Raw genomic sequence first — 23,350 nt, forward strand, 5'->3', positions numbered from 1 at the left:
CTTGACGAGCTATGTGTGACAGGGCAAGTGTAATGTCTTCAGTTGACGAGCTATGTGTGACAGGGCAAGTATAATGTCTTCACTTGACGTGCTATGTGTGACGCGGCAAGTATAATGTCTTCACTAGACGTGCTAGGTGTGACAGGGTAAGTGTAATGTCTTCAATTGTCGAACTATGTGTGACGGGGTAAGTATAATGTCTTCACTTGACGAGCTATGTGTGACAGGGCAAGTATAATGTCTTCACTTGACGAGCTATGTGTGACAGGGCAAGTTTAATGTCTTCACTTGACGCTAGGCTAGTGTAATGTCTTCACTTGACGAGCTATGTGTGACAGGGTAAGTGTAACAGGCTATGTCTGACAGGACAAGTATAATGTCTTCACTTGACGAGCTATGTGTGACAGGGCAAGTGTAATGTCTTCACTTGACGAGCTATGTGTGACAGGGCAAGTATAATGTCTTCACTTGACGAGCTATGTGTGACATGGGCAAGTGTAATGTCTTCACTTGACGAGCTATGTGTGACAGGGCAAGTGTAATGTCTTCAGCTTGACAGGGGTACAGGGTGTGACGTAATGTCTTCACTTGACGAGCTATGTGTGACAGGGCAAGTGTAATGTCTTCACTTGACGAGCTTCACTTGTGTGACAGGGCAAGTGTGACAGGGCAATAATGTCTTCACTTGACGAGCTATGTGTGACAGGGCAAGTGTAATGTCTTCACTTGACGAGCTATGTGTGACAGGGCAAGTAAGTGTAATGTCTTCACTTGACGGGCTAGGTGTGACAGGGCAAGTATAATGTCTTCACTTGACGAGCTATGTGTGACAGGGCAAGTATAATGTCTTCACTTGACGAGCTATGTGTGACAGGGCAAGTGTAATGTCTTCACTTGACGAGCTATGTGTGACAGGGCAAGTATAATGTCTTCACTAGACGAGCTATGTGTGACAGGGCAAGTATAATGTCTTCACTTGACGAGCTATGTGTGACAGGGCAAATATAATGTCTTCACTTGACGAGCTACGTGTGACAGGGTAAGTGTAATGTCTTCACTTGACGAGCTAGGTGTGACAGGGCAAGTGTAATGTCTTCACTTGACGAGCTAGGCGTGACGGGGCAAGTGTAATGTCTGCACTTGACGAGCTATGTGTGACAGGGCAAGTGTAATGTCTTCACTTGACGAGCTATGTGTGACAGGGCAAGTGTAATGTCTTCACTTGACGTGCTAGGTGTGACGGTGCAAGTGTAGTGTCTTCACTTGACGTGCTTGGTGTAACAGGGCAAGTGTAATGTCTTCACTTGACGAGCTATGTGTGACAGGGCAAGTGTAATGTCTTCACTTGACGTGCTATGTGTGACGCGGCAAGTATAATGTCTTCACTAGACGTGCTAGGTGTGACAGGGTAAGTGTAATGTCTTCAATTGTCGAACTATGTGTGACGGGGTAAGTATAATGTCTTCACTTGACGAGCTAGGTGTGACAGGGCAAGTATAATGTCTTCACTTGACGAGCTATGTGTGACAAGACAAGTATAATGTCTTCACTTGACGTGCCAGGCGTGACAGGGCAAGTGTAATGTCTTCACTTGACGAGCTATGTGTGACAAGACAAGTATAATGTCTTCACTTGACGAGCTATGTGTAACAGAGCAGGTATAATGTCTTCACTTGACGAGCTATGTGTGACAGGGCAAGTATAATGTTGTGTATTTGAATCTTATACACAAGGCCGTGGCCGAACAGAACACAAAATACCATGACTTCTACGTTGAGCGTTTACTCAGGAAGTGGGGGTTACAAGCAGGGGTCCCCAAGGGACGAAACTCTAATCAGCTTGCCGCTACCGTCACATAAGGATGCAGGAGTTGTCTCCCATACATGTATCTGCCACACAAGCCCATACACTACACCATTCCCCCCTAAGTTTTCACCGCTGGAAACTTTTTGGTTGCTCCTACAAAATTGCAAGAAAATTTAACACAACTGGAATATTGAAAACTGACTAGAAGCAAACTCTTCCATTTGAACAAATTAAAGTCTTTAGCAGTAAACTGAAATGTCCATATTCTTACTTTGAAAGGAAAATAGCCTAATTTGGGCGCTAATATTTACTGATAACACTGACAACACATTTACAGTCTTTTCACTTCTCACACTCATATCGAACTGGAGGACGTCGATCTCGGGTAGGGTAACGCCTCTCCTTTAGTTCTTCTGCATCCGACACCTGCTTCTGGTTGACTTCACTTTCCACTTTTGGTTCTGTCAACCCCTTAGATCCCACAAGAACACATGGTTTCTGTGCCATCACTGTGCTTTCTGCTGATCCCAGAAACACTGACATCTCCGGGCTACCTTGTACTGACTGTCGTGAAACTTCCAGACGTGGTCTCATCTGGTCAACATGTCTCTTCCACACCTGTTGTCCGACGGAGACATGATAATTCCTATCACCCAGTCGTTCCAAAACTGTCCCCTGTACCCATCTTGAGCCTTGAACTCCAAAGTTCAAAACAAAGACAGCTTGTCCCACATTGAAGAATCTTGGCACTTCAGTTTCTGCATCATCATTTTTTATCATCAATCCTTCTCGTGTCGGTCTCAACGCTGATAACCTAGTTCGTAATGAGCGCCTCATGAGCAACTCAGCTGGGGTCTTCCCTGTTGCAGCATGGACAGTCGTTCTGTATGAGAATAAGTACCTCTGCAGTTTGTCATGAACATCACCTGTTTGGTTTTTCATTTTCTTTAGTGCCATCTTGAAAGATTCCACAGCTCTCTCGGCTTGTCCATTAGTAGCTGGGTGGTTTGGCGCTGTCCTAGTGTGACGAATGTTGTTCCTCCTCAAGAATGTCTGGAATTCTCCAGAGGTAAACTGTGCCCCATTGTCGGATACAATGTGCTCTGGAAGACCAAATGTTGCGAAGATTTTTCTGAGATGCTTGATAGTGATTGTGGCTGTGGTTAACGATAATGGAATAACTTCCATCCATTTGGAATGTGCATCCACCACGACTAAGAAGGAGTGTCCTTGGAATGGTCCGGCAAAGTCGATATGAAGTCGTGACCATGGCGATGATGGCCACTTCCAACTTGTCGGCGGAGCTGCTGCAGGTTGATTTGCTATCTCCTGGCAATCAAGACATTGTCTCACCTTTTCCTCAATCTGACTGTCTAGTCCTGGCCACCACATGATTGATCTGGCCACCGACTTCATTCTGACCATTCCTGAATGTTCACCATGCAGCTCTTCCAACAGTGCCTCTCTGAAGTCACTTGGGATAACTACTCTTGTGCCCCATAAGACAACACCTTGCTCCACACTCAGTTCCAATTTTCTCTGGAAATATGGCTTCAAGTCTGTTTGATCTCCCTCAATATACTGTGGCCATCCTTCCAGTGTGAGCAATCGAACTTGTCGTAACACTGGGTCTTTCCCAGTTCCCATAGCAACTTGCCTTGCAGTGATAGGCAATTCTTCGTCAAACCTATTGATCAGAAGGATCAACTCACTGTTGTGATCTCCACTGTCATCTTGCTCTGATATGAGGGGCAGTCGTGACAACCCATCAGCTGGAGCATTCTGCTTAGAGGTTCTGTATTCAATCTCGTAGTTGAATGAAGCAAGTATCAGTCCCCATCTTTTGATGCGCGATGCAGCCATCACTGGAGTTTCCTTTGAAGGCGAGAACAATCTCAGTAATGGACGATGATCTGTCACCAGCGTGAAATGACGTCTCAGCAGGTATTGTCTGAATTTTGACACTCCAAAGACAATGGCAAGTCCTTCTTTTTCCAACTGTGAGTAGTTTTGTTCTGTGCTCGTCAGTTTTCGAGAAGCGTATGCCACAGGTCTCTCTTCCGAATTGATGCGGTGCTGCAGCACAGCTCCAACTCCGTATGGTGAAGCATCACAGGATAGTACCAAAGGTTTATCCAAACTGTAGTGCACCAGGAAGGTATCGTTGATTAAGAACTCTTTTGATCCCTGGAATGATTTTTGTTCCTTCTTTGACCAGTACCAGTCCTTGTCCTTCTTCAGAAGATCATACAGTGGTGCCACTGTACTTGCAAGGTTAGGCATGAACTTTGCATAGTGATTCAGCATTCCCAGATATGACCTAAGTTCAGACACATTCTTGGGTTCTGGTGCTTGTTGGATTGCCCTGACTTTTTCTTCGGTTGGATGTATTCCTTCCTTATCCACTTTGAAACCAAGGAACTCCACCTGTTTCAGGAAAAAACGTGCACTTGATCTGTCTCAGTTTCAGTCCTGCTTTTTGTAGTACTCCTAGTACTGCCTTCAGGTTGGACATATGTTGTCGCTTGTTGTGGCCAGTGACACATATGTCATCCATGAACACGACCACTCCTTTCAGCCCTTTGAGAACCATCTCAATTGTCCGCTGGAAGAGTGCTGGTGCTGTGCTCACACCATATGGTAAACGTTTGAACTGATAAAGCCCTTTGGAAGTGTTGATAGTAGTCAGTCTTCTTGACTTCTCATCAAGTTCCAACTGCTGATAAGCATGTTTCAAGTCCAATTTGGTGAATTCCTCACCTCCATTCAAATTGGCTAACAGCTCTTCCACCTTGGGAATTGGGTAAGTCTCCACTTGTAGAAACCTGTTGAGAGTTGTTTTGTAGTCCCCACACAGCCGCACTTCTCCAGATGACTTCAGGACGGGAACAACTGGAGTGGCCCATTGTGAGTACTTCACTCTCTCAATAATATCTTCCTTTTCCATTCTATCAATTTCTTCCTCCACCTTTTCTTTCAGCGCAAGTGGTACTGTGCGAGCTTTGCAGAATACTGGATGGGAGTCTGTTCTGACATCTAATGTCACTGTGCATTCCTTGAGATGTCCTAGACCTTCGTCAAACACTTCCAGGAATTCTGTGAACAGTTGACCAATGCTGTCTTGGCCCATCCCCGAAGATTTGATGTTGTGTGTTGAGAGAACACTTTTCCAAGGTTCCATGTACTTCAACCAGTTTCTTCCTAACAACGATGAGCCATTCCCGTCCACCACCACTAGAGACAGTGTTCTGATCTCTGGCTCCGTGTCAACCTTCACACTTAGTTTTCCCAATACTGGAATGTTAGTTCCTAGATATGCTTCTAGTCTGCATGTGCTTTCAGTCAATGGCATGTTTGGAAATGTTGACTTGTAGACTTCCTTATTGACTAAGGTAACACCTGACCCTGAATCCACCTCAAACCTCATTGGCTTTTCATTTACCATCACAGTCTTCTTCCACTTTCCAGTACCTCCTTCCTGCAGTACAGAAGAAATCATGAACAGTTCCTCAAACACATCTTCATGTTCTGCTTCCACGTCTGGCTCCTCAACATCAATGTGATGAGTAGATTTCTTAGGATTACCCTTGGGCTGTTTCCTTTTTGTATCCTCTGTTTTAGCGCTCCGGCACGCACGGAAGATGTGTCCAACCTTTCTATAGTTATTACATTTGGCTGAAATGTAAGGACAATTTGGTGGCAGATGTTCTGTCGAGTTGCACCTTGTGCATGGTTTGTACTTGTCACCTTTAATTTTGTTTCTTGGTGGTCCAGTTCTCTGAGATGTTGACAACTTGTTGACTGAGGAGGTGCTGCCTTGAATCGCCTTGGCTTCCTTGTTGGCTGTTTCCATCGACAACGCTATTTGATAGGCTGCTTGGAATGTCATTGTAGCTTTCTCCTGTAACAACCGTCGTCTTATTGCTTCACTGTACACCCCGGCAACAAATCTGTCTCGTAACCACATTGTCAAATGTCCATCATAATTGCAATCTTCTGCAATTCTGCGCAGGTTAGCCACAAACGTATTTATGCCTTCATCTGCTCTCTGAACTGTCCTATTGAATGTACAGCGAGCTGTAATAACGTTAGGAGGGGGGTGAAGATGTTGTGAAAGTTTGTCTATTACATCCTTAGATGTTTGATCACTTACTTTCGCTGGTGAAAATAAGTCACGTGCCAATTTGTGCAGTTCGTCTCCCATGGACGAAATAAATATGTGAATAATTCTTTGGTCATCCACTATATTATTTGCCGTCATGCTCGATTGGAAACGTTCAGCATACGTTGGAAAATCTTCCTTCGTACCTGAAAATTTGGGAACAGGCACACAAAAAGTGGTGACTGGTGCTGTTTCGTCATTCTCCATGACGAATATAAACGCACAGCCTGATAAATTATCCTTATCGTAATAAGAATAAAAAGTCCAAATCAGGAACACGTGGTTTCACTGTTTGAATGTCACACTGGCCTATTTCCACGCTGCTTTGATCCGTAGATCGTTAAAAACGTTTAAAGAACTCGTAGTTCAACTTGCCGTAGCTTGTTAGCGGGATCCCATCCTCGTCGCCAATTATTCTGTTGTGTATTTGAATCTTATACACAAGGCCGTGGCCGAACAGAACACAAAATACCATGACTTCTACGTTGAGCGTTTACTCAGGAAGTGGGGGTTACAAGCAGGGGTCCCCAAGGGACGAAACTCTAATCAGCTTGCCGCTACCGTCACATAAGGCTGCAGGAGTTGTCTCCCATACATGTATCTGCCACACAAGCCCATACACTACATATAATGTCTTCACTTGACGAGCTATGTGTGACAGGGCAAGTATAATGTCTTCACTCGACGAGCTATGTGTGAGAGGGCAAGTATAATGTTTTCACTTGACGAGCTATTTGTGACATGGCAAGTGTAATGTCTTCACGTGACGAGCTAGGTGTGACAGGGCAAGTGTAATGTCTTCACTTGACGAGCTATGTGTGACAGGGTAAGTATAATATCTGCACTTGACGAGCTATGTGTGACGGAGCAGGTGTAATGTCTTCATTTGACGAGCTATGTGTGACAGGGTAAGTGTAATGTCTTCACTTGACGAGCTATGTGTGACAGGGCAAGTGTAATCTCTTCACTTGACGAGCTATGTGTGACAGGGCAAGTGTAATGTCTTCACTTGACGAGCTAGGTGTGACAGGGCAAGTGTAATGTCTTCACTTGACGAGCTAGGTGTGACGGGGCAAGTGTAATGTCTTCACTTGACGAGCTAGGTGTGACAGGGCAAGTGTAATGTCTTCACATGACGAGCTATGTATGACAGGGTAAGTGTAATGTCTTCACTTGACGGGCTAGGTGTGAGAGGACAAGTATAATGTCTTCACTTGACGAGCTATGTGTGACAGGGTAAGTGTAATACCTTCACTTGACGAGCTATGTGTGACAGGGCAAGTATAATGTCTTCACTTGACGAGCTATGTGTGACAGGGCAAGAATAATGTCTTCACTTGACGAGCTATGTGTGACAGGGCAAGTATAATGTCTTCACTTGACGAGCTATGTGTGACAGGGCAAGTGTAATGTCTTCACTTGACGTGCTAGGTGTGGCAGGGCAAGTATAATGTCTTCACTTGACGAGCTATGTGTGACAGGGCAAGTATAATGTCTTCACTTGACGTGCTAGGTGTGACAGGGCAAGTGTAATGTCTTCACTTGACGAGCTATGTGTGACAGGGCAAGTATAATGTCTTCACTTGACGAGCTAGATGTGACAGGGTAGGTGTAATATCTTCACTTGACGGGCTAGGTGTGACAGGAAAAGTATAATGTCTTCATTTGACGAGGTATGTGTGACAGGGCAAGTATAATGTCTTCACTTGACGAGCTATGTGTAACAGGGCAGGTATAATGTCTTCACCTGACGAGCTATGTGTGACAGGGCAAGTATAATGTCTTCACTTGACGAGCTATGTGTGACAGGGCAAGTATAATGTCTTCACTTGACGAGCTATGTGTGAGAGGGCAAGTATAATGTCTTCACTTGACGAGCTATGTGTGACAGGGTAAGTGTAATATCTGCACTTGACGAGCTATGTGTGACGGAGCAGGTGTAATGTCTTCATTTGACGAGCTATGTGTGACAGGGTAAGTGTAATCTCTTCACTTGACGAGCTATGTGTGACAGGGCAAGTATAATGTCTTCACTTGACGAGCTAGGTGTGACAGGGCAAGTGTAATGTCTTCACTTGACGAGCTAGGTGTGACGAGGCAAGTGTAATGTCTTCACTTGACGAGCTAGGTGTGACAGGGCAAGTGTAATGTCTTCACTTGACGAGCTATGTATGACAGGGTAAGTGTAAAGTCTTCACTTGACGGGCTAGGTGTGAGAGGAGAAGTATAATATCTCCACTTGACGAACTATGTGTGACAAGACAAGTATAATGTCTTCACTTGACGAGTTAGGTGTGACAGGACAAGTATAATGTCTTCACTTGACGAGCTATGTGTAACAGGGCAAGTATAATGTCTTCACTTGACGAGCTATGTGTGACAGAGCAAAGATAATGTCTTCACTTGACGTACTATGTGTGACGCGGCAAGTATAATGTCTTCACTGGACATGCTATGTGTGACAGGGCAAGTATAATATCTCCACTTGACGAGCTATGTGTGACAGGACAAGTATAATGTCTTCACTTGACGAGCTAGGTGTGACAGGACAAGTATAATGTCTTCACTTGACGAGCTATGTGTAACAGGGCAAGTATAGTGTCTTCACTTGACGAGCTATGTGTGACAGGGCAAGTATAATGTCTTCACTTGACGAGCTAGGTGTGACAGGGCAAGTATAATGTCTTCACTTGACGAGCTATGTATGAGAGGGCAAGTATAATGTTTTCACTTGACGAGCTATGTGTGACAGGGCAAGTGTTATGTCTTCACTTGACGAGCTAGGTGTGACAGGGCAAGTGTAATGTCTTCACTGGACATTCTAGGTGTGACAGGGCAAGTATAATATCTCCACTTGACGAGCTATGTGTGACAGGACAAGTATAGTGTCTTCACTTGACGAGCTAGGTGTGACAGGACAAGTATAATGTCTTCACTTGACGAGCTATGTGTAACAGGGCAAGTATAGTGTCTTCACTTGACGAGCTATGTGTGACAGGGCAAGTATAATGTCTTCACTTGATGAGCTATGTATGACAGGGCAAGTATAATGTCTTCACTTGACGAGCTATGTGTGACAGGGCAAGTGTAATGTCTTCACTTGGCGAGCTATGTGTGACAGGGGGAGTGTAATGTCTTCACTTGACGAGCTATGTGTGACAGGGCAAGTGTAATGTTTTCACTTGACGAGCTCGTATACAGAAGTTGAGATCCATTGATTGTCATCTTTTATTTGTATCACTTCTAAATGCCGTTCGAAGACTTTTCATAGATACTCTTATTTAAGATAGATCGATGTCAAGATGACGGTGAGGTTCAGCCTATAGAAAGAATGTGTAAAGTGAGTAAATGGATGACGTCATTACTATCAATACCGATGTTGTACAAAACTGTATATATTGTTCGTATATACTCTTTGATAAAAATAGGGGAACTTCATTTTTAATTTACCATTAAACAAGATTGGGAGAAATATCGGAGTCACTCATAGTTGATGTTTGGGGATGGCCTAAAAGGGCCGGGCCAAGGTGGGCCAACTGTAATATTGGCTAATAAACCCATTATCGTAAACCATGCCTACAATTAATGAATGCAACATACACTCATGATAATACTGATCAACCAGAAGCCTCTAACGCGTACCATAATCACTTTATTGCGAGTAAACCGCTTAAAACTTAAGAAGACGAGCGGTCTGTGACCATGGCTGACCAAGGTTTCGTCTAAAAGAGGAATCGGTAAACGACTGACTGACTGACTGAGTTTGGTTTTACGCCGCTTTTAGCAATATTCCAGCAACATCACGGCGGGGGACACAAGAAATGGGCTTCACACGTTGTACCCATGTAGGGATTCGAACCCGGGTCTCCGGTGTGACGAGCCAACGCTTTAACCATTAGGCTACCCCACCGCCCCAATCGGTAAACGAAACAGGGTTTAAAACGTATAAATACTTTGAACAGTCAATCCCAATAAACATTTCTTTCGAACCGAAGATGTTTTTACATCTATATCCAATCAAATAACACTCTAGAAGGTCACTGTACATTTTATGTAAAGCATGCCTATCTGCAAATGAAACTATCTCTTCCCCACACTCTGAGCATAATATCCACCACTATTGTTCGGTCAGGTTTGGCTCGGCCCTCAAAAGCAGCTTAAACCTCATACATGTACCCTGAATTGTGTTTAAATTCATAGATTAGTGTTGTATCTACCTAAATATCCCTTTGTAATGTTACAAAATGCCACATGTCAAGATAACTGGTCTGTTCAAGTTAAGCACGTGTCTCTCTCCATTCCGAAAATAGCCTCAATCAAAAGTGTTAAGTCTCTGTTCGGCCCGACTTGGCCCGAGCTGTCAAAAACAATTTAGATATTACACATGTATCCTAATTTGTGTTTATATCCATAGATTAGGATTATATCTACCTAAATACTTCTTTATACAGTCTCAAAGCGTAGCATAACATAAACATCCTGTGCTGATTCAGCACGAGACAATAAAGGTTAATTAGGGAACCCCAATATTTTAATTAAGGAAAGGAAAGAAGTCAAAACACTGTCACTTCCTGCCCAGGAATTCACACGCCACACGCTAAGAGAGTGAGTGAGTGAGTGAGCTTAGTTTTACTCCGCTGTTAGCAATATTCCAGCAATATCACGGCGGGGGACACCAGAAATGGGCTTCACACATTGTACCCATGTGGGGAATCGAACCCGGGTCTTCAGCGTGACGAGCGAACGCTTTAACCTCTAGGCTACACCACGCCCACACGCTAAGAGAAGTAAGTAACCTTCTCACATAGACATATCAAGGAAAACACACATCAAGACGGTATCTTTTCTGCGAGACTCTCGGTATGTAGTCATTGTTTTTGGGTTTTTTATCGTTCACTATACATTTTCAATCAATCTACATATTTGTGAAGGCAGGAAGTGTATTTACCCGAATGTCGAGATTTCTTTCTAATATTCTGCAATCCATTTTTAATAGTACCCGGCGGCCCGGTCCGGCCCGACTTTTCATGGCCCGACTTTTAGGCCATCTCTGTAATATGCCATGTGCACTTCTTTATGGCCATGGTTGTTTATACAGTAATCGCTCTTGAAAACATGACTTGTGTATGACGTGGCATGTGCACCATTTTCATTTTCAAATAATAAAAAACCCGGCTAAAAACAAACACTATCAACTGTGTGATGCAAGATGATTGTCAAAATTAATTGTCTTCAATGATTCATCGACCTTCTTGGAAACCGTCAAAATAGAAAAATGACACCCAATTCACGTGTATGAGCCTACTGCGTTGTGCACGTGCAGGCGATGTGTTGGGTTAAGGGGTGGTAATAAAGAGAAATGGTGGTGCGTTTTGTAAGATGTCCATTTCTTAACGCTTATACTTCCTATCCAAATTGAAAGTTCAGGTTCCCCTACTTTTTAAGAGTATACATTGGTATATGCTATGCTGATGGATATCGTGCAATGTTTTCTGGCAGATAAAGACCTATATGCCACCATCATCAATCGGGGTTGCAGATGGAGACGAATCCGAAATGATGCCTTTTCATCATCAGGTACCCATATGACGTCTCGGTGACACACTGACGCGGAAGCCTGGTAAGAAGACGCGTGATTGGCCGAGATCGTCAGATGACAGACCCGGACAATGCTGGGACGGTTTTGGAAGTACGGTTAGTGTGACTGAGGCCTGTCTACATTACCTAACATTGCACTGATTATAACACAGTTCTATAACAAATCGTAACACGGTGCGGTAACTAAACATATCCCACAGCAGGGGCGGATACAGCTTTTTGAGAAAGGGGAGTGGGGTGGGGTGGGGGTGGGGGGTGTGGTGCACACTATTGGGAAAAGGGAGGGTGCACAATTCATTTTCACCCGAGTTTCAATGGTCATTTAATAAACTTTCAGTACAAAGGGTGTGTGTGTGTGGGGTGTGTGCGCACCCGTGCACCCTCCCTCTGGATCCGCCTATGCACAGTACCTGACACTGTCTTAGAAGAGGCTATGCCTAATTACACCACACACACAGCTCAGTGAGTGAGTATGGTTTTACGCCGCTTATAGCAATATTCCATCAATATCACAGTGGGGGACACTTGAAATGCGCATGACACATTGTATCCATGTAGGGAAATGAACCCGGGTCTTCGGCGTGACGAACGAACGCTTTTACCACCAGGCTACCCTACCACGCCGTTCAGTAAGTAGTTTTACCATCGTGATGTACAAATGCAGTGGCAGTATGGCCATGTTTACCAAATGTACATCTTCTGCTGTAAGTAACTGTACCACCATGGTAAAGCTAATGTACTCCCACAAGCAGTTGACAACACGTTATATAAATGACATACTCCCACGAGCAGTTGACAACACGTGATATAAATGACATACTCCCACAGGCAGTTGACAACACGTGATATAAATGACATACTCCCACAAGCAGTTGACAACACGTGATATAAATGACATACTCCCACAGGCAGTTGACAACACGTGATATAAATGACATACTCCCACAAGCAGTTGACAACACGTGATATAAATGACATACTCCAACAAGCAGTTGACAACACGTGATATAAATGACATACTCCAACAAGCAGTTGACGTGATACAAATGACATATAGCAGTTGAAATGATATACTCCAACAAGCAGTTGACAACACGTGATATAAATGACATACTCCAACAAGCAGTTGACAACACGTGATATAAATGACATACTCCAACAAGCAGTTGACAACACGTGATATATATGATATACTCCCACAAGCAGTTGACAACACGTGATATATATGATATACTCCAACAAGCAGTTGACAACACGTGATATAAATGACATACTCCAACAAGCAGTTGACAACACGTGATATAAATGACATACTCCCACAAGCAGTTGACAACACGTGATATATATGATATACTCCCACAAGCAGTTGACAACACGTGATATATATGATATACTCCAACAAGCAGTTGACAACACGTGATATAAATGACATACTCCCACAAGCAGTTGACAACACGTGATATAAATGACATACTCCTACAAGCAGATATAAATGTTGACAACACGTGATATATATGATATCCCACAAGCTCGTGATATAAAGACAGTACTCCCACAAGCAGTTGAACACGTGATATAAATGACATACTCCCACAAGCAGTTGACAACACGTGATATAAATGATATAAATGACAGTTGACAACACGTGATATAAATGACATACTCCCACAAGCAGTTGACAACACGTGATATAAATGACATACTCCCACAAGCAGTTGACAACACGTGTGATATATACTCCCACAAGCATGACGTGATATAAATGACTACCCACAAGCAGTTGACAACACGTGATATAAATGACATACTCCCACACAGTTGAAGCAGTTGACAACACGTGATATATATGACATACTCCCACAAGCAGTTGACAACACGTGATATATATGATATACTCCCACAAGCAGTTGACAACACGTGATATAAATGACATACTCCTACAAGCAGTTGACAACACGTGATATATATGATATACTCCAACAAGCAGTTGACAACACGTGATATAAATGACATACTCCCACAAGCAGTTGACAACACGTGATATAAATGACATACTCCAACAAGCAGTTGACAACACGTGATATAAATGACATACTCCCACAAGCAGTTGACAACACGTGATATAAATGACATACTCCCACAAGCAGTTGACAACACGTGATATATATGATATACTCCTACATCCAGCTGAAAACCCGTGACATGACTTATATTCTCCCCATAAAGCTGACAACCATTGATGTAACTGATATACGCCAACATTCAGCTAAAACCAAGGTATAACTGATATGCTCCCGCATAGTGTAAACATATTTTATTCAAAATACATTGAGGTGAGGTGACGTGAAATTGGGTTTTACGTCGTGCTTGAGAATATTTCGCTCATATGACGACGTGCATGCATGTGTATGTGTATGTGCGGCTGCTTGTAATAGCCCAGACTTAAGCTGGTTTTATTGTGCTAGCCCACTAAGATACCATACCGCAGTGAAGCATGAATACCCCACTCAGACACATTATACTGATTCCGAGCCGACCAGTCCTTGTTGTACCCATTAATGCCGAGCGCCAAACAGGACCAACAAGTACCATATTTTAACGTCTTTTTGGTATGACGCGGTCGGGGGTCGAACCCGCGACCTTCCGCTCTCCGGGCGGACGCTCTAACCACTACACCACGGAGGCGGTCAAAATACATTAAACAAGGATGGGTAAACAAGCCGTAATGAATATTTGAATACCTCTCCATTACATTAATACATGAATACATCATTATTATACTACTATAAAAATCATAATAATAATAATTATCATACTAGCATGTTAGGAAAGCAAACAGCTTGTGTATTGAACATCATCAATCATTTATCAAACCTATGCGAATTTATTTTCAAAGTATGGACAGATGTTAGTATAAAAGAATGTATATGTTTGTTTTTGTTTGGATTTCCGTTTAAGACAGAATATAAATTATATCCATGTACATAAAAATACATGTGATATCTGATGTTTGGATAATTAGGACAAGTAAAGAAGTAATGTAATGTATCCTCAAAGGGGTGACCACAGGAGCAGAATGGATCAACTGAAATGTGCCGTTCAAACATGTGCGCTTTCAAATCACTGCACCCAAGTCTGAGGCGTGAGCGGATAATTTGGCAGAAACGTGTACCAAAGCTTTAATCAAATATTTTAAAATTAAGTGGTTTTGATGATTGTAATACATTTTTGAACTGGCCTTTAGTTTCAATATCATGCATATTCTCAGGCACATCATTCCATTGTCTTATTGTATCCGGTAACAACGAATTGCTGTACAAATCACTGCGACATCTTATAGTTTGAATGTTATTACTGTTTCTTAATCTATGGTCACTTAACTGTGTCAGGTAGTAGATCAGTTAAATAAACTGGTGTGATATGATGAACTATTTTGTACAGTAATGATAATTTGCTAATTTGTCTACGGTCGACTAGGGGCATGGAGTTAGTTTCCTTATAAATTAAATCATGACTTGTTCCTCTAACGGCCCCGCAAATCGTCCGCAGAGCATCTAAATGAAGATTTTCAACAATTGTATCTTGTTCTTTAGTACAAGTATCCCAAAGGTGCGAACAGTAATCGAACATTGGTAATATATATGACTTGTACATTTGCTATAATGATTTTCTAGACAATCCATATTTAAAACAAGGAAGACAATTTACCAATGGACGAACCTTTTTGACTAATTCATCAATATGAGAGTTCCATTTACAATCTGATTGCAAGGTTACTCTTAGGTGTTTATGGTAGCCGACTTCAGTAATGTCTACTCATTGCATTTTAAGCTTAGGAATTGGAAATTGATTACCGGTATTTCTGCGAGTGAATAAAACAGCTTCAGTCTTACCAGGATTACAGCTAACCTGCCATTTTTCAGCCCAGTGAGAGATCCTGTTAAAGTCATCATTTTAGGAAGCAGCAGTAGAACATGATTATCAACAATAACATATACCGAAGTATCATCGGCAAAAAGACGAATGTTACTTTTGATACCCTCAATGATATCATTTATGTAAACTAAAAACAGTAATGGCCCAAGGACAGATCCTTGTGGCGCCCAAGCAGTGACTTTCTTTAGATCTTGATTGTAATTGTCTATAGTTACTCACTGTAATCTATTATCAAGATAACAGGAAGATCAATCAAGTAACTTACCCTTAGTAACATAATCTGCTAATTTCACTATGATTCCCTTATGCCAAACCTTTTCAAATGCCTTGCTTATGTCACAGAAACTGCCCTGACTTCTTTGCCATGGTCTAATGCACGTAGTATAAAAATCATACAAGTATGTCAGTTAATATACAGTACCATCCCAAGGCATGAATCCTGAGTGCAAATTGGTCAATACATTATTATCTAGAAAAAAATGTTAAACACATATTTAAAAACACATTTTTCAAATACATTTGATAAGCAGCTGGCGAGAGCTAATGGTCTGCAATTTTAAAACTACTTTTTTATGAATAGGAATGACAGTAGCCTACTTCCACATTGTTGTAAAATTACAATATTCTAATGATAAACTGAATAGATTTGTAAGAGGAATAAAAAGGGACGAAACAATCATTTTGATAATATGTTACCTATTTTGTCTGGTCCACTGGCGTTGGAAGCTGGATGTGGAGGTCATATAACTGATATAGTCCCACATCCAACTGACACACTGTGATATAACTGATATACTGTCACATCCAGCTGACACACTGTGATATAACTGATATATTCCTACATCCAACTGACACACTGTTAAATAACTGATGTAGTCCCACATCCAACTGGCACACTGTGATATAACTAATATACGTCCACAACCAACTGACACTCTGTGATATAACTGATATACTCCCACATCCAGCTGACACACTGTGATGTAACTGATATACTCCCTCACCCAGCTGACATACCGTCATATAACTGATATAGTCCCAAATCCAGCTGCAACACTGTGATATAACTGATATACTCCCACATCCAGCTGACATACTGTGATATAACTGATATACTCCCACACCAAGCTGACACACTGTGATATAACTGATATAAACCCACGTGCATCTGACACACTGTGATATAACTGATATAAACCCACATGAAGCTTACACACTGTGATATAACTGGTATACTCCCACATCCAGCTGACACACTGTGATATAACTGATATACTCCCACATCAAGCTGACACACTGTGATATAACTGATATACTCCCACATCAAGCTGACACACTGTGATATAACCGATATACTCCCACATCCAGCTGACACACAATGATATAACTGATATACTCCCACATCGAGCTGACACACTGTGATGTAACTGATATACTCCCTCATCCAGCTGACACACTGTGATATAACTGATATAAACCCACATCAAGCTGACACACTGTGATGTAACTGATATACTCCCACATCAAGCTGACACACTGTGATATAACTGATATAAACCCACGTGCATCTGACACTCTGTGATATAACTGATATAAACCCACATCAAGCTTACACACTGTGATATAACTGGTATACTCCCACATCAAGCTGACACACTGTGATATAACTGATATACTCCCACATCAAGCTGACACACTGTGATATAACTAACTCACTAAGATATAGCAGGCAGTGTGTTAACAGGGGTGCTCTTCCCAACTCTCTCACTCTCTGCATGAAGGTTGTACATATCTGAGTTGACACACATTTGCTCACATACCCAATTGTATCAAGGGTTGTGGCAAGTCGGTGCCTTGTTTTCCGTTCACTGATACCCAGTCACATGATATGTGTTTCAGGTGCGGGGGGCCTTGCGGTGTACCTGGTAATGGTATACAGCTACCTTGCCTACCGACACATGTTTCCTGTAACTCCTGTTACCATGACAGCCGCTGTAGAAGGATTGAGAGCTCCAACAACGCAAGTTGCAGCGTCAAGGTCGTCTCGAGGGACGGGAGCTTTTAGTTTTCGTAATACGAGAAAAACTTTTCAAAAGAAAACGAAAACTCAAACCAAAAAGACTTCCCAAGACAAGAAGATTATTCAAAACGAAAAGACACCTCGAGGCAAGAAGACTATTCAAAACGAAAAGGCTCAACAAGTCAAAAAGACTATTCAAAATAGATCGACTACTCAAAACAAAGCCAAGATTCGCACGGCTAGTGATGCTACTGGTATAAATACACCAGGTAGTGCAGCACCCACGACAAGTGCACATATCCTTTCGTCAACCATGAAGCAAACGCGGAAATTGAAAGAAATGCCCGTTCTAACGCCTGTATTTAAAGGTCGCCTTGGCAACCAATTATTTGAATATGCCGCATCGTTCGCTATTGCCAAAATGAAGAACATGTCGTTGTTTATTCCTGAGGGCAACGTCATCAACAAATTATTCCACGTAGATACAACGGTTGTGACATTTCACGGGTGCAGTAGCTGGCGACGTGTGCTGGTTGAATGTTGTGGCTACAATTCCAATCTCATCGCTAAAATAAACAAAAGTGAATGTCAAGCGATCGGACTCTATCTCCAGTCATGGAAGTATTTCAAACCGGTCGAAGCAAGCATACGGCAACAGCTGACATTCAAACGAAACATAGCCCTTGTTGCTAACAGGAAACTGCTATCACTCACACAGGAGTTCCTGAAGAGACAGTCTGGCTGGCCGACAGGCAAGGACGGTGACCAGGGCAACTGGACTTCCACACACGTGGGCATACCCACCACGCCAACAGGTGGAGACACCAATTCCTCTCTGCTACATCCGAGAAACGCTGATCACCCCAAGAAAACACAGAAGAAACACGTTCTTGAGGCCGGTGCTGATGACGTAGTTTCAAATCTGACCTACATTGGGATTCATGTCAGACGTGGGGACTACATGTCACCACAAAGTAGACGCCAGGGACGTATCACTCCTCCGGCGAAATACTACATCCATGCAATGAGGTATTTCCGAGCTATATTCCCCAACACGTTGTTTGTTGTTTTGGGGGATGACGGAAGTTGGGTGAATCGTAATATCGGCGCACCGGATGTTGTTGTAGTGCAGAGGGACTCGGAGGCAGTGGATCTCTGCGTATTGAGCATGTGTAACCATACTATATTAAGTGTCGGGTCTTTTGGTTGGTGGGCTGGGTTTCTGGCAGGGGGGACAACCGTGTATTATAAACATCCGTACCGAAACAACACGGATATGTCCAGATGGTATAGCAACTTCCACAGCGACTATGTACTTCCGGACTGGGTACCCATGGACTAAACAACATTCATGCAGTATGTGTTCACGTGAGAGTGGTCTGATCAGTGACATACAAGCGACACGTGACAGAACATAACGCGGAACTAAAACATATATGCAAGGCTGTTATAGTTTAGGAAGAACATTTGCTTTCAGTTACGTCAATCTCGTAACATACTTCAAGGAGATTTCTTCTATTTGTGTCGTTTGTCATTAACGTTCGCTGTCAATTTGCCTGACAACCTGAAATATATATATTAAAAAAGTCCACGTAGGATGTTTCGCATTTTGCCCTTTGGGCATTAGAAAACCAGGAAGTGGGGATTGTGGCTAGATTTTATTGACGCTTCTTTCGGCTATTTCGTTCATCAGCAAGCTAATGAGCGAAATAGCTGAAAGAAGAGTCAGTAAAATCTAGCAACAACCCCCACTTCCTGGTTTTCCAATGCACAAAGAGCAATGCGCTTGACTTTTTGACCACAACAAAGTCTTCAACATTTTCCAGTTATCTCTCCTTTTGTATATTCCTGTATATATTGCTTTGTTTGACTGTGCGTTCCTGTTTTTTAAAATCTAGCAAAAAAACTCGACTTCCTGGTTTTCCAATGCCCAATTTGTTGTTGAGTTCGGTTTTACGTCACATCGGCGTAATTGCAGCCATATAGTGACGAGATCAAGTTGGAGTTTTACAAATTTTAAATACAAAGTCCAAAAAGGAGTTGTTTTTAACATATATATTCATTACATTACTATTTACAAGTGAAAAATGACACAGCACCAAACTCAAAAACAAGCAATCTGTGACTCACATTACATAGTTATAATTTGTGGTACAGGTCAACTTCCTTCAGGTGTCTAACAATCAGATGCCCGCTCACGAGGGGAACAGATCTTTCAGATTTATCGCTTCATAATGTGAATCTCTTGCAGTCGAAAAGTCCACGCAGTTAAGCAGTATATGCTTGATGGTGAACACTTTGAGGTGAGGTGAAATTGGGTTTAATGTCGTGCTTGAGAATATTTCGCTCATATGACGACGTGCATGCGTGTGTACGTGTAGGTGTGGCTGCTTGTACTAGCCCAGACTTAAGCTGGTTTTATAGTGCTAGCTCACTGAGATACCATGCCGTAGTGAAGCATGAATACCCCACTCAGACAGATTATACTGACTCCGAGCCGACCAGTCCTTGTTTTACCCAATAATGCCGAGCGCCAGGCAGGGACCAACAAGTACCAATTTTAACGTCTTTTGGTATGACGCGGTCGGGGATCGAACCCGCGACCTTCCGCTCTCCGGGCGGACGCTCTAACCACTAAACCACGGAGGCGGTCGGTGAACACTTTGAACATCGGGACATCCCCATCCGTTTTCAGCATGAGTAAACCGACTGTGGCCAATACGACATCGTCGTAAAATTACCTCACTACGTCTTGACTGACAACCCAAGTAGGTATAACCAATTGCTGGCTTTCCAATGCCCAAAGAGCAATGCGCTTTTGGTTAAAACTGGGACTCCGGCAGTTTGTTTACCAGTCTGACTGTGCCAGGATCGCGCGAACCCTTTCTGCTACATCATCATGATTTCAGGAATCCAGCACATAAACGCACACTATCTTATACATTAAACAGAATAACTCTTCACACACAAAACTGCGGCAATGGCAGTCGTACTTTCAAATCATCTTAACTGCACCACAGAAATATTTGAATGGGTGTTTTACAAATGCATTATATACAATATATGCACATAATAACTATGATAGGATCATGGCGATTCCAGAACACTGATTGTTGTGACCGTAGACCTAAGGACAACTGAGCTACGGACTGTTAAAGAGGGAACTATTTCTTCTCCAGAACTTCTTAAAAAAAAGGTACATGACCCCGCGACCCCGGCTGCATTTCACCGATCTGCTCTCGTGTCAAAACCGTGTTCTGCCTGCGTTTTGGACGGTTTCTAGCCCTTAAATACACTTCAAACACTCGTAACTCACTACAATAATAAGTTGGTTTCCGGAACACTGAAACTGAGAAGAAACGACATGGAAACCACCATTTCCAGTTGGTTTCCATATAGTTTCCAAAAGTTTCATTGTGGTTTGCATGAAAACTGAAACTGAATTTTGCACGATTTCCGGCTGGTTTCCAGTGCGATTCATTACCCACTCCTCCAAACCGGATCCAGCTGGTTTCCGTGTTTTCGTTTATTGTAGGTTTCAACCTGGTTTCCGTGTTTTCGTTTATTGTAGGTTTCAACCTGGTTTCCGTGTTTTCGTTTATTGTAGGTTTCAACCTGGTTTCCGTTTTTTCGTTTATTGTAGGTTTCAACCTGGTTTCCACGTTTTCGTTTATTGTAGGTTTCAACCTGGTTTCCATGTTTCCGTTTATTGTAGGTTTCGACCTGGTTTACATGTTTTAGTTTGTTGTAGGTTTCACCCTGGTTTACATGTTTTAGTTTGTTGTAGGTTTCACCCTGGTTTACATGTTTTAGTTTGTTGTAGGTTTCAACCTAGTTTCCAAGTTATAACCTAGTTTCCATTAAAACTGAAACTACATTTTGCACCAGTATCTGGATGGTATCCATGTCGGGACTTTACCCACTCGTCCATGGAGGCTCCTGCTGGTGCTTAGTTTATTGTTGTTTCCAACCTAGCTCCCAGCTTATAACCTGGTTTCCATGAAACTGAATCTGTTGTGCCAGCCCCTTTACCCGCTCCTCCAGAAAAGAGGTTGTGTTTCATGCAACACACAAACCAAATCAGGTATTTTATACAATTGCACAATGGTAAAACCGTCAGGATGACAAATAACAGAATAAAACACAAACTCATGATAGGTTTATTTACATTCAACAATTTGCTGATAAACAAATGATATTTGGAATGTTCACATTAATAAAAACTGGAATTTTCAAAATGCATAAGTAATTAAAAGCAATAACGGAATAAATAGCAGTGAGTATGGAATGTTTTCCTAAACTCATCAATGTAGATGAATCCATATTATTTGGTTTTCCAATTTGAGAAATGTTAACTCTTTCCCCAAGACAGGGAGAACTTTCTGCTTTATCTTCTCCGGCCAATCAATCGTTGTCAGGACCTTCTTCCTGCTTTCCAGCTTCTGAAAGATAGAAAACAATAAACAATCAGTACAAACAAGCATTCGTAAACAATATCGCTAGCTGGAGAAAGGAAAACTGTCCAATGTTCCTTAAGCTTGAGAAAAATAAACTGTAACAATTGTCCAACAAGCACGAAGTTCAATAAATCAAAATTGATTATTTGACCTGAAAAGTGATAAAGGTTTCTTAAGAGTACTCCGAGAGTTGAAATGGACGCTCCAGCTGGCGTCCAAAGACACAGTACACGTAAAGGTAGCCACAGGGTAAGTATGGGGAAGTCTGAAGACCGTCAGTATTGCCCAGGTGGCAATCCTAGTTATTATTATTATTATTATTATTGTGTTTTACAGATTAAAGGTAGTATGCAGCAGAGAGGGTTCGGGTGATCCTGACAGAGTCAGGCTGGCAAGGCTCATCATCAGCTCAGGGCCCTCGCCCAATCTACACGCAGCCCAGACAGCGAATGGGACTTCTCCCAGGAAACGCTGCCTAGTCGAACCCACCAAGAACTTACCGGAGAATATAAAGGCTCCCCAACACTGCAGCCTTCTGCATTACCCAGAGTGTCAGAAGGGCTGTTCTCCCGGTGGAGAACCCGGGCACTCTGCTGATCTGCGCTAAGAGATCAGGAGGTACCAAACCAAGGGCACCGAGAACAATGGGGAGCCTGGCGACATTGTACTTTGGATGCAAGCGAGACATTTCAAAGACGGGGTCTGCATATTTATCATGCTTTTCCTGAATCTTGCCAATCACATTGGTGTCAAATGGGACAGAAAAATTCAATGATATAAATATATTCATTGGCTTTATCAAAAAGGACAAGATCAGGTTTGTTGGGCCTATTCCAGAGAAGTTTGAAAGCATCATTTTCCATGACGCCCTGGACATGTTCAGGGTCGAACCATGGATGGACCTCGGAGTCAAAGCCACAAGCATGTCGGAGACGGTAGTAAAAGCATCAAGCCATGCCGTCATGTCGTTTAAGATATGGTGTTTGTGCCAAGGAAGGGCATCTACTAACAAAGTGTTGGAGAGTCTCTGTAAATTCATTACACAGTCGACATTTCATATTGATATTTTCTTTAAGAATCACATTTTGGCGATTACGAGTGGGAAGTGACTGGTCCTGAGAAGCAAAAAAGAAGCCCTCAGTTTCACATTTGAGACCAGCCGACTTCATCCAGGCGAATGAGTCGGTTGGATTGCTATTCTGTTCCACACACTGCATGTACACACGATGCAATGTCTTCTCAGAAAGCCTCTCCACAAAAGACCGACTCTGGGCAGACTTGGTGAAGGACTTCATCTGGTTTTCCTCCCATAGCTGTACCGTCCAGCAGTACATCGCCATCAACAAAATCAACCTCAAATCTCAGATTCTG

The 23,350-nt window shown here is 42.6% G+C and overlaps 3 protein-coding genes across 3 annotated transcripts in view; 1 reads left to right on the forward strand and 2 right to left on the reverse strand.

The window, feature by feature from the left end:
* LOC124258424 (galactoside alpha-(1,2)-fucosyltransferase 1-like) overlaps positions 1 to 19,320 on the forward strand; it is a 33,393-nt gene extending 14,073 nt beyond the window's left edge. Inside the window, exons 2-3 of the mRNA XM_046692521.1 lie at positions 11,468 to 11,662; positions 17,402 to 19,320. Coding sequence (XP_046548477.1) covers positions 11,638 to 11,662; positions 17,402 to 18,864 — 1,488 coding nt within the window. The 5' untranslated portion in view covers positions 11,468 to 11,637 and the 3' untranslated portion in view covers positions 18,865 to 19,320. The remainder of the gene's footprint in view (positions 1 to 11,467; positions 11,663 to 17,401) is intronic.
* Positions 2,149 to 4,113, reverse strand: LOC124258416 (uncharacterized protein K02A2.6-like). Its single transcript, XM_046692513.1, has one exon. The coding sequence runs from the start codon at positions 4,111 to 4,113 to the stop codon at positions 2,149 to 2,151; it is 1,965 nt and encodes a 654-aa protein (XP_046548469.1).
* Positions 4,205 to 5,773, reverse strand: LOC124258417 (uncharacterized protein K02A2.6-like). The gene has a single exon (XM_046692514.1). The coding sequence runs from the start codon at positions 5,771 to 5,773 to the stop codon at positions 4,205 to 4,207; it is 1,569 nt and encodes a 522-aa protein (XP_046548470.1).
* Positions 19,321 to 23,350: the final 4,030 nt, after the last annotated feature.

The sequence above is a fragment of the Haliotis rubra genome, unplaced genomic scaffold (assembly GCF_003918875.1).
Source record: "Haliotis rubra isolate DU_JTF1 unplaced genomic scaffold, ASM391887v1 Scf692, whole genome shotgun sequence".
Classification (NCBI taxonomy): domain Eukaryota; kingdom Metazoa; phylum Mollusca; class Gastropoda; order Lepetellida; family Haliotidae; genus Haliotis; species Haliotis rubra.